The sequence below is a fragment of the Neopsephotus bourkii genome, unplaced genomic scaffold (assembly GCF_033783945.1).
Source record: "Neopsephotus bourkii isolate Nb327-2 ecotype Australia unplaced genomic scaffold, CSIRO-AGI_Nbou_v1 NB_53, whole genome shotgun sequence".
Lineage (NCBI taxonomy): Eukaryota > Metazoa > Chordata > Aves > Psittaciformes > Psittacidae > Neopsephotus > Neopsephotus bourkii.
In genome coordinates this window covers 13,717,016-13,730,215 of record NW_026900570.1, presented here as the reverse complement: position 1 = coordinate 13,730,215, position 13,200 = coordinate 13,717,016, and the positions used below count along the sequence as shown (strand labels likewise).

The 13,200-nt window shown below is 38.1% G+C and overlaps 1 protein-coding gene across 2 annotated transcripts in view; it reads right to left on the bottom strand.

Annotated features, from left to right (window-relative positions):
* Window positions 1–1,046: 1,046 nt before the first annotated feature.
* PIP4K2A (phosphatidylinositol-5-phosphate 4-kinase type 2 alpha) overlaps window positions 1,047–13,200 on the bottom strand; it is a 109,594-nt gene continuing 97,440 nt past the window's right edge. For both annotated transcript variants that reach the window (XM_061351758.1, XM_061351749.1), the window contains 4 exons: window positions 9,668–9,781; window positions 6,229–6,472; window positions 5,142–5,245; window positions 1,047–3,366 (listed from right to left, as the gene is read on the bottom strand). In XM_061351758.1, coding sequence (XP_061207742.1) covers window positions 3,286–3,366; window positions 5,142–5,245; window positions 6,229–6,472; window positions 9,668–9,781 — 543 coding nt within the window. In that variant the 3' untranslated portion in view covers window positions 1,047–3,285. The remainder of the gene's footprint in view (window positions 3,367–5,141; window positions 5,246–6,228; window positions 6,473–9,667; window positions 9,782–13,200) is intronic.

Below are 13,200 nucleotides of genomic sequence, written 5' to 3'. Positions count from 1 at the left end.
TTACATTTTATGTTGTGAAGGAGGTAGTGTTGAGAAATGGCTACCAACAACCCATGTGCAACTGCATTATAAAAGCAGTGCAAGACTTCAGCAGCCTGTTTTGAGGGCATGGTAGATGGTTTGAGTGGCATGCACAGAGAACTAGCCAGGGAGCTTGCTATCCACTATGGTTAATGTGTCCAACTAACCTGAGCAGCACTCCTTGAGCACCAAGTCCATATTAAACCCTAAGCAGCTGGAGCAGCTGTGTGAAGGGCAAGCTTAAATTAATATTAGAGACATCATTAAGTGAGTAATTAAGAAGCTGGATCTCTTCCCTCCCTACCACTTCAGCTACTTTTAATAGAATAGCTCCTCAACCATCTTCCCTGTGGGGAATGCCTACTTTATCATTAATTGTCACGTGTATTTTACAGGTAAAAATATCGCTGGAAATATTGCCTTGCGACATCTGTGTAATCAACTGAGAGGAACTGAATAGAGACAAATGTAGTATGAAAATTAAGTTAGTCAGAAAAAAGATGAAAAGACTCTTCTGCTATTTGCCCATGATGTGAGGCACAGGCTGTATCATGTGCTGAAAGCCCTGACAATCAAAGCCTCGAAATTCTAGGACAGAAAGTCCTCCCCTCCTCCCCATGAATTATTCAGGATTATTCCCAAATACTTCCTAAATAACCCAAATACTTCCTAAATAACTGATTTAGTGTAAGATCACACATTAGCAAAATTCTGCCAGTCCTTCTCTCAGTTAACTACTGCGGACGATCTTCCTGTTTTTGTAGTGATACTAGGATTTAGTCCGTAGAATCATCAATTACAAACCTCAGTATTTGCTCTGAGAGCACAGCCTAAACCCCAACCCCAAAGGTTAAATGTTTCAAGCCAATTAAAGTAAGCATGGAACAAGCAGAGTAGAATCTAATCAAAAAAGTCTTAAGTTTCTTCTTATTTCTTCCTTTGCGAGACAGGCTACACGTTCATTTTAGCACCCAAAATTCATCTGTAAGTGATCAAACCCACAGCTGAAAGACAAGAACACAGGATTTACCTAGTGAGTCATCAAAGTGCTTTATTTTATAAAGCCTTGCTCATGTTTGGAGTGTAATCTAAGCACTAACATATACAATAATGAGTCTTCCTTGCCCTGTCCAAATAAACAGTTTATCAACAAGAATGAGTGACAGAACTGCTACACAGACAAAAAGAATGCTTTGCTGTAAATGTCTAAAATTGTCTAAAAATGTACACTGGTTGGCCGCAATTAAATATGTACTCAAGTATGTACTTCAAATATGTACTCATTTTTACCTCAGGGTCTCCCTCTGGCCTCATACTTCACGAAGCCACAGCATGCTTCAGAAAACAAAACGTGGGCAAGAATGTAGACAACCGGGGTATAGAGGGAGAGGACAAAAAAACATCAAGCCACAGTACCAACTTATTTAAATACATACAATACAAAAGTAAACACATACATTACAGTGCTGCGGACATCACTAAGTCAAACATAACAAAAACTCCTGTAGGAAAGGCTGGGGAAAGGAGAAAAAAAATTAGTACACAGCAACAGGGACAGTATTGCCTTTGGCCACTGAAGAGAGTGTAACAGGTTGCTATTGTATAGGCTCCTCTGAAGTAAACCACTACGTACGTTATGCACAGTTGCAGGCTTAACAGCACTGACGTTAGTTATGGAGAAGGCATGCTGGCACTCCTGATCTGAGTTATAAACCATGATGGGGAGGGTTTGACTTCTCTTACGTTGCCTACAAAATCTAACAATTTCAATCAAGAAATTTTAAAGGCACAGCTTTAGCACAGTGTATAAGTAGAGAGACTTTGAAGCATATGTAAAGTTGTCTCTTTCAAGCATGGAGTCTTTCAGGGAAAAACACAAGAAGAAAAGGAACACAACGTTGTTTAAAACTTCAAACAAGTTAAATATGATCAGCACAATTTTAGGCAATGTACTATACAATCAAACTTGCATAAATGGTAGGACAGGTCATTCTGATGCTAAAACACGACCTTGGGAAAAATCCCTCTGAAAAATCCTTCCTCATTTTATTGTAAAAGAGTCTATCACAGAGGTGAGACATTCACTTTAGTACACTACTGCACATTACACCTTGGAAGATGACAAACATTACTTCATTTGTACTGCAAAATAACTTTACATGTAAACTCAAAAGTCACATATTGTACACGGCTCTGAAATTCAGAAGTATCCCTGCTTTCCTAATAATGTAAACAGTAAAATTCAGGGTTCATTTTTCGAGGGATAATCTATCATAAAATACCGCTGTTTCAACAGTACAACATAAGCATTTAAACTTCAAATTCCCAGTAAATTATCAAAGGAATGGAATTTCTATCAGTGTGCACATCTTTCAGGATTGGTGAAAGATGAAGCTACTATTGCCCAAAACTATGCGCTTCTTCAGATAAGCTTTTTTCCCCCCTTACAACACTATTAGTTCCTGTATTGCAAGAATATAAAACAGATGAAAACTTCAGGTAACAAAGTGAAATAAGCAAAGTTTTCCCTTAACATAAGTTTACTGTAGCAAAAATGTACACATAGCATGAATTTCGTTAGCTCTTTGTAAGATAAGAGATGCTGGCTCTCCGATGTCCGAGAGGCTGAACTTCCTGATGCAATGTGCTGAAAAGAAGACAAAACCAGAAGAGAAAGGAAAAAACCCAGGAGAAAGCCCAACTGCTAGGAACCAAACGGGAAAAGCCTCCAGCACCAAGGGCTGTTGCAGCTGCTTTTTAAAGGAGTGCCAGTGTGCAGGGTGTGACATTCGCAGTAAGGTTTTCATTATTATCATCATCACCATGAAGAATACTGCCATGTATCTCTTTAGTTCAAAATAAACTGATCCACAGTTTACAGTTTGATAGCAATATTGTAGATTTAACATGCATTTACTCTTCCCCATCCCCACCTCTTTGCTCACGTATTCCGTTTCAGCTGGCAGCATCAGAGTATGACTGTCACAGTGCACTCTGAGTAAGCTGTTCTATTTATTTAATTTACTTTTACTTTTATTTTTTTGCACACACACAAGAGTCAGAAATAGCTAGAACTATGCTGGGAATATCAGGCAGCTGTTAAAGCAAGTACTCCACCCCACTTCAGTCATCTTTGCCAGCAGATGTAAACAAAGGGGTTGCTTTCTGCAAGATGAGCGCTTCTCTGAGTTCCTTTTCTTCCCTACACTTGTCGCCAATGCTGCTGTCCCCAGGCCTCGTGTCTGTCCTGTGTAACATGATAGGTTACGTCAAGATGTTGGCAATAAAGTCCAAGAAGCGCTTTGAATACTGTTCAGGATTAACTGTTGAAATTTCCGCACCAGCCTATACAGAGAATTGGGAGGGGAGAGGAAAGAAGGAAGAACCAGTGTTTTACTTCATGCTTTGTTACTGACAGCATTGCTTACTCAATGGATTACACGTTCAGTCTTAGAATTGGACACGGGAAGCACACATTGTAATGGCCCTCAAGCATGATGTTTTTTTTACATGAGTACAGTGTACTCATCTTCCATAAATGCGAGACTCTCACCTTCCATTTCTGAAACCTTACTTCTCTTTGCTTTCATTGTACTTCAGTCTCCTATATAATTTCTACTAACCATGCTACACACTGATTCATTAACAGATTCTGCTCTGTGCCTTCATATAGAGAAGACTAAGTTATCATACTCAGATCTGGTGTGTCAACATATGTGTAATGTATATTGCTATGTGAATACTAAATAACCTGGTTTGAAATATATGGCAACAATTAATAACGTTTTTTCAACACATATGCAATTAAATCTGGAGTCACTAAATAAGCTGTACAACTGCTATTTCAATGAAGTCATCATTTCATTCATATTTTTATTCAAACTTTTCAGAGCCATAGCCACATTTTAATTTGTATTTTTCCTGTTTTACAAAAGGAGAAAAATGCATGCATGCAATTAATGAACAAACTTTGGTGTCAGACGGCTCAGGACAGAGACAGTGAAATAGACAAAATGGTTGTATGAAACTAACATTCTGTAATAAGTTTTAATCACAGTCAGCTTTAATAATCATAGTGGTTATTCACAACATATTTCTAGCCAGAACTGTGAGTTTTCAGTCTGCCACATTCAAAGTTCATTAATAACTGCCAGATAATGGCTGGGTATGGTCTACACCAACTTTCAGCTGCTCTGAGAGCAGAGGGAATGATGAGTGCCTTTTTTTAGAGACAAAACCCACCTTCTACAGGTCTGTGCAGGGTTTACTGCTGAGCATTCTACATTGCACTCTACTGTAAACTAAAAATCCCTGAGCCCTTTGCTTAAAAGACTTCTCCTGCAGTGCCTTGATCCTTTAAACAGAAAAAGGAGGGATTTTAGCATTGTGACTGATTATGCCCTTTTTTAACAGTTTATGAAATTTGAACCATAAGTCACCATAGGAGTGATAATGGTAGCTATAAATCACAGTTGTGGAAGACTGGGCTACTTCACCATGGCTCTTTGGTGTCTGCTGATACGCAGCCATTTCAGTCAAAATAAAGAAACTCATGGCAAACAGATGCCTTCACTGAATGGTCCCCAAGTATTTAATGTGTACATGATGCTTAATTTTGCAAATTGGAGTATTTTTTAAGAAGTCCTGTAAAGTGAGCCACATTATATGCTGAAGAACTAACTTTCAACAGGCTGTACCAAATGACAAAATCTTCACTAGGGTCCTGCATCTGAAATAAGATTCACAACAGCTTTCACAGTGCTGTATACAAATACAAATGTCTGGTGAACAGCTTTGTTTGCAAGAATAAGCAGTTTCTCACAAATTTAGGACAAAGTCCTAAAAAGGCACCTAACTAGAGTTCTGTATGGGTAAGAAAGCTACGTGTACAGCTGAAAAGCGAGTTCCACTCTCGGCATGTAACGTGTAGTAGTTACTCTATACTGTTGTACTACATATTTAACTAGAAGAAAATTGAAAAAAAAAAAAAAAAACAACCCCAAACCAAAACCTATTTCCCTTTTCACTGATTTCTTGAACTCTGCTATATCAGTGCACTAAACAACAAAAATGCAAAAGTATAAATGGAATCACAGGGAAAAAACAACCCAGATACTTACCCCATGCTTTACCGTTTTTGCAGCATGGGCAGCTTTCTTTTTTGCATCATAATGAGTAAGAATGTCAATAATGGCCATAAAGTATACTTCCTTCCTAGGTGCATCTGCAAATGGCAAGCACATGGCAGTAAGAATGACTTCTGAGACATCTTAATCATGAGTTCTTGTAACAAAGGCGACTTTATAAGGCTCAATCAGCAGCTAAGACAGGTTAATGTCGGTCAGAATCATAGATCTGTAAAGACCACAGGCTAAAGCTGTCCTTAACTGACTTTTAACTGCACTCATTTATAATGCAAAACTATACAAATGAGTGTAAAATAAACCACCAGCTTACAGCAATTATTGCTCACTTAAAGTAATGTGACTTTCATCTTCCTTTGTGGAAAAACTAGGAAGATTCCTATGAAATGTAATGCTTCTGTGTCAACAAACATGACCGTGTATAATTTTTATTAATAGAAACATACATTTATCCATGTAAATGCTTAAGGGAAAAAAAAAAGAAGAGAGAGCTTTCCTGTCTTGAACAGCCACAAGTAACGAGTTATAGTTAGTTTTACACACTAACACCAAATCTACTTTCAGGCTTCTCATGATGACTTTCTTATCTGGAACACAAATTTGGCATGAGAGCAGAAATTTTCAAAAAGCAACCAAAAAAGTGAAATCTAACTTGGAATGCTGCTTTTCTAATTCTTTTAAAACTGTTTTCAGTATTATCTGATCTGCTAGGAAAAAGAACAGTTATGGATACTAGATTCCCTTGAAGGGATGAAAAAACCCAGGAATTAACTGAGAAATGCTGTATGTGAATAGCTAAGCCAGTATACAATGTTGGTAGTGTAGTAGGTGAATTATTTGACTGCATCCCCACACATCACAGTATTTAGGAAATAAGTTCGTAACAATGCTGAGCATTAGGTAACTTCTGCTTTCTGCTGCCCCCCAAAGCAACGTATTTCCTCTTTTGTAGAGTGAATCTGTATTTTGCAGTTTAACTTTACCTTTATGTGGTCATGAAGACTTTAGGATTCTGGTGCAAGAATCAAAACATGTTATTGTAAAAATATTTATTACTGCTTACTTTCATGGGATTTTATTCCATAAACATCAATAGCTGGATCAAATTCCCCTGGAGCCAAAGGCAATGAGCTGTTCAGCGTGTTTCCTGGGCTGTCTGGAGGGGTTCCAATGGGGTGGGTCCCATCGCTTTCACCTTCTTCTTCTCCATCATTCTCTTCACACTCTACTTCTTCCTGTTCGGCTCTTTCAACATCATGAATTCCGACCAGCAAGCTGTAGTCCATGAGTTTTAATTGAGCAAGGAACTAGAAAGTGATAAGCGATTTATCAATATCACTGAAAAATCTAAGCTCCACTTATGAACAGGAGAAGTTACACAAAGATGTCATGAGTTGAAAAAACCAGGCACTTTTAAGGAAAAGCAAAAGGAACGATTAAGTGACAAGAGCTATCAGAGAGATACTTAAATTTGTTAAGATGTAGTAACAGCACACAGGTCATTTGCAACTTATATTCCAAAAGTGACGTAGCCCACTCCCTCAAAATCTTCAGGGAAAAAAATCACTTTTCCTGTAGTGAGGACCAATGCCTGTGCGAGCCAATGACTACCATGCCTGTTTAATGTTTACCTTAAGGAATCCTGTCACCACACAACTTCTAGATCAGTGTCTTTGCCATCAGGTGTGTGGTGTGCTACAACCGGGTGCTAAATCTGCCCCTTCACTTCCTTCTAAGCCTTATTAAAGAATCGTGAAAGAGTTTTTAAATATTCCTGCAGTGGAAAGTAGTGAAGTTTTACACCACGAAGATGTGAGATGATGATAACATTGTCTTCACTTACAATTTAAGGCTCACAGTTTAAATCGTGTAAGCAAAACGTGAATATGAATGAAAGGGTGGTTTTGAATCAAGGTTGATGCGAGTTCTTAGAAAACTGAACGATGAACACACTTTATGTTTAGACAAGTGTTACTTTAGTTAACGGGAACACGGTGATGCAGAAAGCTAAGAAAGAAGGAAGGAAATAAGGAAGGTATAAAAGTATGAAGATGGGCAAACAGTTCAAGGGGGTGAAAGGTAGGAAGGGCAAAGCTGTGCTGCAGCCAAAAAGCAATACTGCGATTTTAAACTTGTGGAGCCCTTACTTACGGTATGCAGAGAAAGAAGCTGAAAATACAAATCATTTCAATTTTGAGAAACTCTAAATGGATATAAAAAGGAAGTTAGAGCAGACCAAAGAAAGGAATTAAGCTAGACTTCGGAACAGTGTTGGTGATGAAAGAGATCACCATAAAATACTAAGAAATGAAAAACTACAGTTTGTCAAAATCCTGATTCTGAGAAAAGGAATCAGAGATAACAAAGTGACTACAAAGTCAAGTGCCAGAAGGAATACTGTGAGATTGAGAAGAGGTTTTAAGAAGAAAGAAGAAATTGGTTTCTAATAATTTCAATGTAATAAATCAGAAGACTCTTCACAAGACTAGAAGAGATCCAAGTTTGAAGAGATGATGTACAATGATATACACAAGAAGAACAGATGACAAAGGCGATGGAGTGGAAGGACTCCAGGCACATCATTAGGCACTTGATAAATACCGAGAGAGACAGGAGAAAAAATCTACCCATAATCATACAAAAAAACGCACTGAAGAGAACAGACTCTTGGGAAAAAGAGTGAACTACAAATTGGAAGAGAATGGCTCTTCTGTTGACAGAAAAAAAGACTTGGGGAGATCAACACAAGGAAAAGGTCATCTGATTTAAAATGGAAAAAAGTGCCCTTAATATGCTTTTTCTCAGGATATTTTCAGTGGAATGAGGAGGCAGGAAAATAGATGAGGCCATCAAAACAGCAGTAATAAATATTTGTTTGAACACAAGGAAGGGGACGTAAAACTCAGTTATCAGAGAAATATAGAAACAAACTTAATGACAAACAAGAACTCATATGAGGTCATATGATTTGGCATACTATTGCATAATATGCTTAACCATAAATACTGTGTGATAAGATAATCACATGCTAAGTGTTGTGCATTTCGTTGTAGTGAAATGTGTTTAAATGTTGGCTACAAAGTGTATACTATCAGTTACCTAACAAGGGCAGAAGAAGCAATAAAAGAAACACAAGGTTAAAGAACAGCTTGCTATTGTGAAAATCAAGTGCCAGATCCCTCCACAATAGTGGTTTACATGGACATTTAACAATGCTGTATAAATTTCAAGCCCATAAAGACAGCCTCTCAGGACATGATCTGGAGTCTGCCACTGTATTCACAACCCAATAAATGATGAAGATCAGACACATTTTCTGGGGTAATAAAGTTATCTTCCACATGCCTTGCACATACTTAAAATACTGTCTGCAACCTGCTTACCATAAAAGCATTATTCAGCAACAGCAGTACACGTTAAAAGAACACAAAACTTTAACCCAAATGAACTCGTCTCTAGAGCTGTGACATCAGTAGAGCAGTTTTCCAGCACAGTATTTTAAATATAAAATAAACACACATTGATATTTCACAAAATATTTTTGTTTCAATAATTATCATCACCATACATTTCTCATTGTCACTATCACGGGAAATTAGATTTTCTTAAAAGCAAATTATTGGTTAGAATTATGGTACTATTTTTGTGCAACTAGTGAGATGCAGATCTGAAGAACCACACAAGTACGTAATTCACAGAGGCATTTTGATATTGACAGCTGAAAGGCTCAAGTCACAGACACATTCTGGTCTCTTCCAAAAAAAACCCCACCAGATTTTAGGCTCTGGGTATAAGGGCTGCAAAATATTTTGTTTATTGACAGCATTTTCAGTGATGGAAATTTCAAGCTATTTGAACCAGTTAGCGCAACATTTATTTTCATTTGCTAAACTAAAGAAGTTATAAGAAAATATTACATTAAATTCGTATAGTAAAACTTTTTTATTAAGTATTGATTATATTCAGCCAATTACAAATTTATATGAAAGACTGCACTAAAACAATGATTCCAACTGCTATATACAAATTATTGAAGCACTATACTCTTATGAGACTAAAGATGATTTAAAACTGCATCGGTAGTATGAAACAAATAAACACGTAAGGCTGCGAGTGGGGATGCTACATCTTCTATCCTGGACTACACCTCAGCTCTGGTGCACCTCCACCTGTAAAACACAACTAACAATACTCACCTATTTCTTGGGGGCATTTGGAAGTACTAGGCTTGTAAAGCACTCAAGTACTAAGTAGCACCATCATTTTAACATCACATCATCAAGGCAGGAACAATGGCAACCAGCTATGGCAGCAAGCCATTTATCACATCAGCAAAAGCAGTGATCAACTCCTGAAAGTTTAAATTGTGTTTCATTTAAAACAGTCAGTGCTTACAGTTTCATAAACAAGTTTTCATTAATGAAATACAAGGATGATTTCCTGGGATATCTGTAATCTGCCACACATTTTAATCACATGTAACTGAATAGGCAGATTCTTACCTCAACATCCTTTTTGAGTTTCTCAAGGAACATCTTTTTGTTATTCTCATCAATATGAATCTTCTGGCCATCGTTGATGAAATCATTGTCTTTGAACGTCGGCAGCTCTTTGGCCTAAAATAAACCAAAACTCCTATGAGAGCAGGATTACAAAGAGAAGCATAGTAAAGCTGCTGGCCCAGCGTGGCACCTCTGGAGCTCCCCTGAGCCAGACAGGGTACCGCTGAGCCACATCTCTGGGGAAAGCAGAGGCACTCAGCTCCCTGTGCTGCAACCACAGAGCCCTTTTCTTAGTTAAATCCCTCCTGTAAATGGCCTAGAAGGTAGTAGTTTACTGGGCATGCAACAAATATAGCCAAGACAAAATCTCCAACTCAGTACCTGATTTGCATCAAACCTTGATTTGCACTGAATTTCTTCCAAGATGTCATTTGTCAAAGTGACAATAAGTGAAGCTGAAACATGGTCTATACCTCATAGCAAAGTGCTTGCATCAGATCTTACACGTGAAGTCAGACTGGATTACATTTTACATAGCTACTCTGAATGTTTAAAAGTGCCTAATACCAAATAATTATTTGAAAGCATTGAGTGAACACGAATTATGAAATGCTGCTTAAAAGGGGCAAATGCCAGAGAAAACCACTGCCTTTCAAATACGTAATTAAATATTCTTGATGTTGAAGCATTAGCTGATTAGCTTCATCTTTAACTCTCCCATGAAGTGATCTGCAACAGCATTAAAGAAAAGCCAGATAGAGTAACCACAAGATTCAGTATCAAGACCTCTCAAATGGGCTCTGTTTTCAAAGGGCAGTGACTGGAAGTTTACTTAAAAAAACCCAGCAAGTCAACAAACAAAAGAGCAGCTCCTTCAGGGTATTTGGTCAAGTAAACTAGAAGTAATAGTAGCTTCTGCAACCAGAGCCTTAAAAAAGTTGGCCTATTAAGAGGAATGAACAGCCTCTCTCCCTGCCCCCTGCCTTTAATCAATAGTAGGGAAGAACATGTTTTCTTTACAAAGAAAACGTTGCAGAACAACCAAGTGTTGCAACCCTCAATGACCACGAACTAATGTATTTTGAATAAAATAATTTCCTCTTAATCTGAAAGTCTTTATGGTAGGAATAAAAAGCAGCTAACATCAGCCTACTGGAATGTCCCCCATAGGTTTAACTAGTCACACATAGCTTATAACCATACTGGAGAGGGTGTTCTTCACAAAACTTGTTTTCTTCCTATGACACACTAAGGAAACTAAACTCAAGAGGTTCTTTGCTCTGCTCCAAAATGTACATATTGGAAAGCACAGCATAAAAATGTGAGCACCACAGCAGACCCTGATAGGCCCTCACAGATCTTCACAGTGGCCAAAAGTTCTTTTTGCTGTTGGGCTGTGCACAGAATTAGGTGAAATACTCAGTTCCCTAATCAAATTTATTTTTTGGACCTGGAATTTGTGAATAGTTCAAGATCCCACTGCTTTTGTTTAGAAAAATGACCCTTCTCTTCCAGTAACAGCTGCTCAAAACCACTTAAAACAATCAGTAACATGTTAATAGTTATGAATACATGTTAAATCCATTGCATCCTGACACATACGAACTCTGGAAAAAAAACCCCAAGGTCCTAGACTGGACCTATTTTTAAGTTATTACTGAATTATTACTGGGCTGATATACTAAATTATCCTCTATTTTAATTCAAAAGGAAAAAACCCCAAGTAGCTGAGATGGAGCTATAACCATTCACCCATCCCAAAATCCTTTCAGAAAGGATTCGCCCTGCAGTGCTTTGTCACTTCACTTACAGACAATACTAGAAACTTCTTGAAGCGATGATGAACTGTTTACTACTGCACAGTGTGCACTGATTTCCTTTCTGGCCTACTCCGTAAATGGTTTAGGATGAAAATGAGTATGGGAAACATCAGATAAGCATTCCAGACTAACAGCTGTAGAGATTATACACAGAATTGAGCAAACTGTCCCATAGACATAGGCTAATTCTGCAGAGGCGGGACTGTGGATCCAGGGATGTTGCCAACACTAGAGGATGGAATCCAGTGCGTGGGATGCTTAAGAATGGAGAGGAGATTTGGATGAATTAATTTAAGATGAAACAATAATGAATGCAGGAAAAGAATGCAGGAAACCAAGCTCCCTTCATTTCTAGCCAAAGTCACAACCCCCCCCAAACCTCAGATTATCTTTCCACCTAGTATGTCCAAGTTATTTATTAAACTAGGCAGAGCTTTTTAACAAATCCATTAACGCTGAAAAAAAACCCCCATATTAATGCTGTTTAAAGCTGAAGGGCAAGTAAAGAGGAAGGATGTGCTTGTGGTTAAGATGCTGAGACGCAGGTTCATCTCTAGGCTCTGCCACAGACTTCCTGCACAGCAGGACATCAGCCAGTCAGAACTGGTGCGTGGTGGGAGGGGAAGCAGGCTTCTCCACTGAAGATAGTCCTAGCTTTAGTAAAAATAAACACAAATGACAAGCAATGTCCTTTTTTTGGACAACACTGGAGCTATACTCCACTTTAACCTTGTTTGTAATCTATTTTTAATAGCAGTGAGCTAGCAAAGCTGACACAGCTACATTTCTTGTCTGCCATCACAAGACTGAAAGGGGTAGTCCCAACGACATTCAGGGCAGTGAATCAGCTCTCCCCAAAAGCCACTCTTCACTGCCTCATGTGCGGGTTCCCCAGTCCTCAATAATCCCTCTGAGAACTTTTATCTGAGGTCATTTTTCTTCACCCAAATGCCCATAGCTGTGAAGGCTTGGCAAGGGCAGAACTGCATAAATTAAAAGCCAGAACCAAGGCGGTATGGTAAGAAAAAGGAAAAAGTAAAAGCAATGGGCCCCATATGAAAGAATGAAGCTAAAAAGCTGCATGCCAGTGGCTGCCCTCACCACATCATTCGTATGATGCTTCCCAGCCTGTTTTCTTCCCTTTTACTAGGTATTATTAGACAAAGCTGTTTTTTTTTGATGTGCTAGGCGATAGCGTTCTCCCTATTTATTTAAACCTGTAGCATATTAGAAGCCCCAGGAGACTGTTGCAGTCCCAAATATTACTAACAACAGCCAGCACTAGTAGTGATTCTAGTAGTACTTTAACAGAAATTCATGTCTTCAAATTGATTTGTGAATTTACGAATTAAAAACTATGAAATATGCAGCTAGGAGGGGCTCTTGTAGTTATTTAAAATTAATAATATATGTGCTCATGTTGAAAAATCCTAAGATGCACATTTTCTTCTTAGGCACTGAAATAAATAAACACAAATAAAACCACATTGTGGCAGTTTAAAACACTGTCTGAATGAAAAAAATGGAGACTTTGCTTTAATGAAATAATTGATGCGGTTAATTTTTAATGAAGTCTCAAATATTTCCAATGAAGCAAAATCCTTGTTGGGAAAAGATTCTCCTAGAATGTAATTCATTAGAAGGAACATATTAGTATCATTAAAGAACTAAATATTTTAAGAGCCGCGCAGGAGATGAACATCTAACTACTTC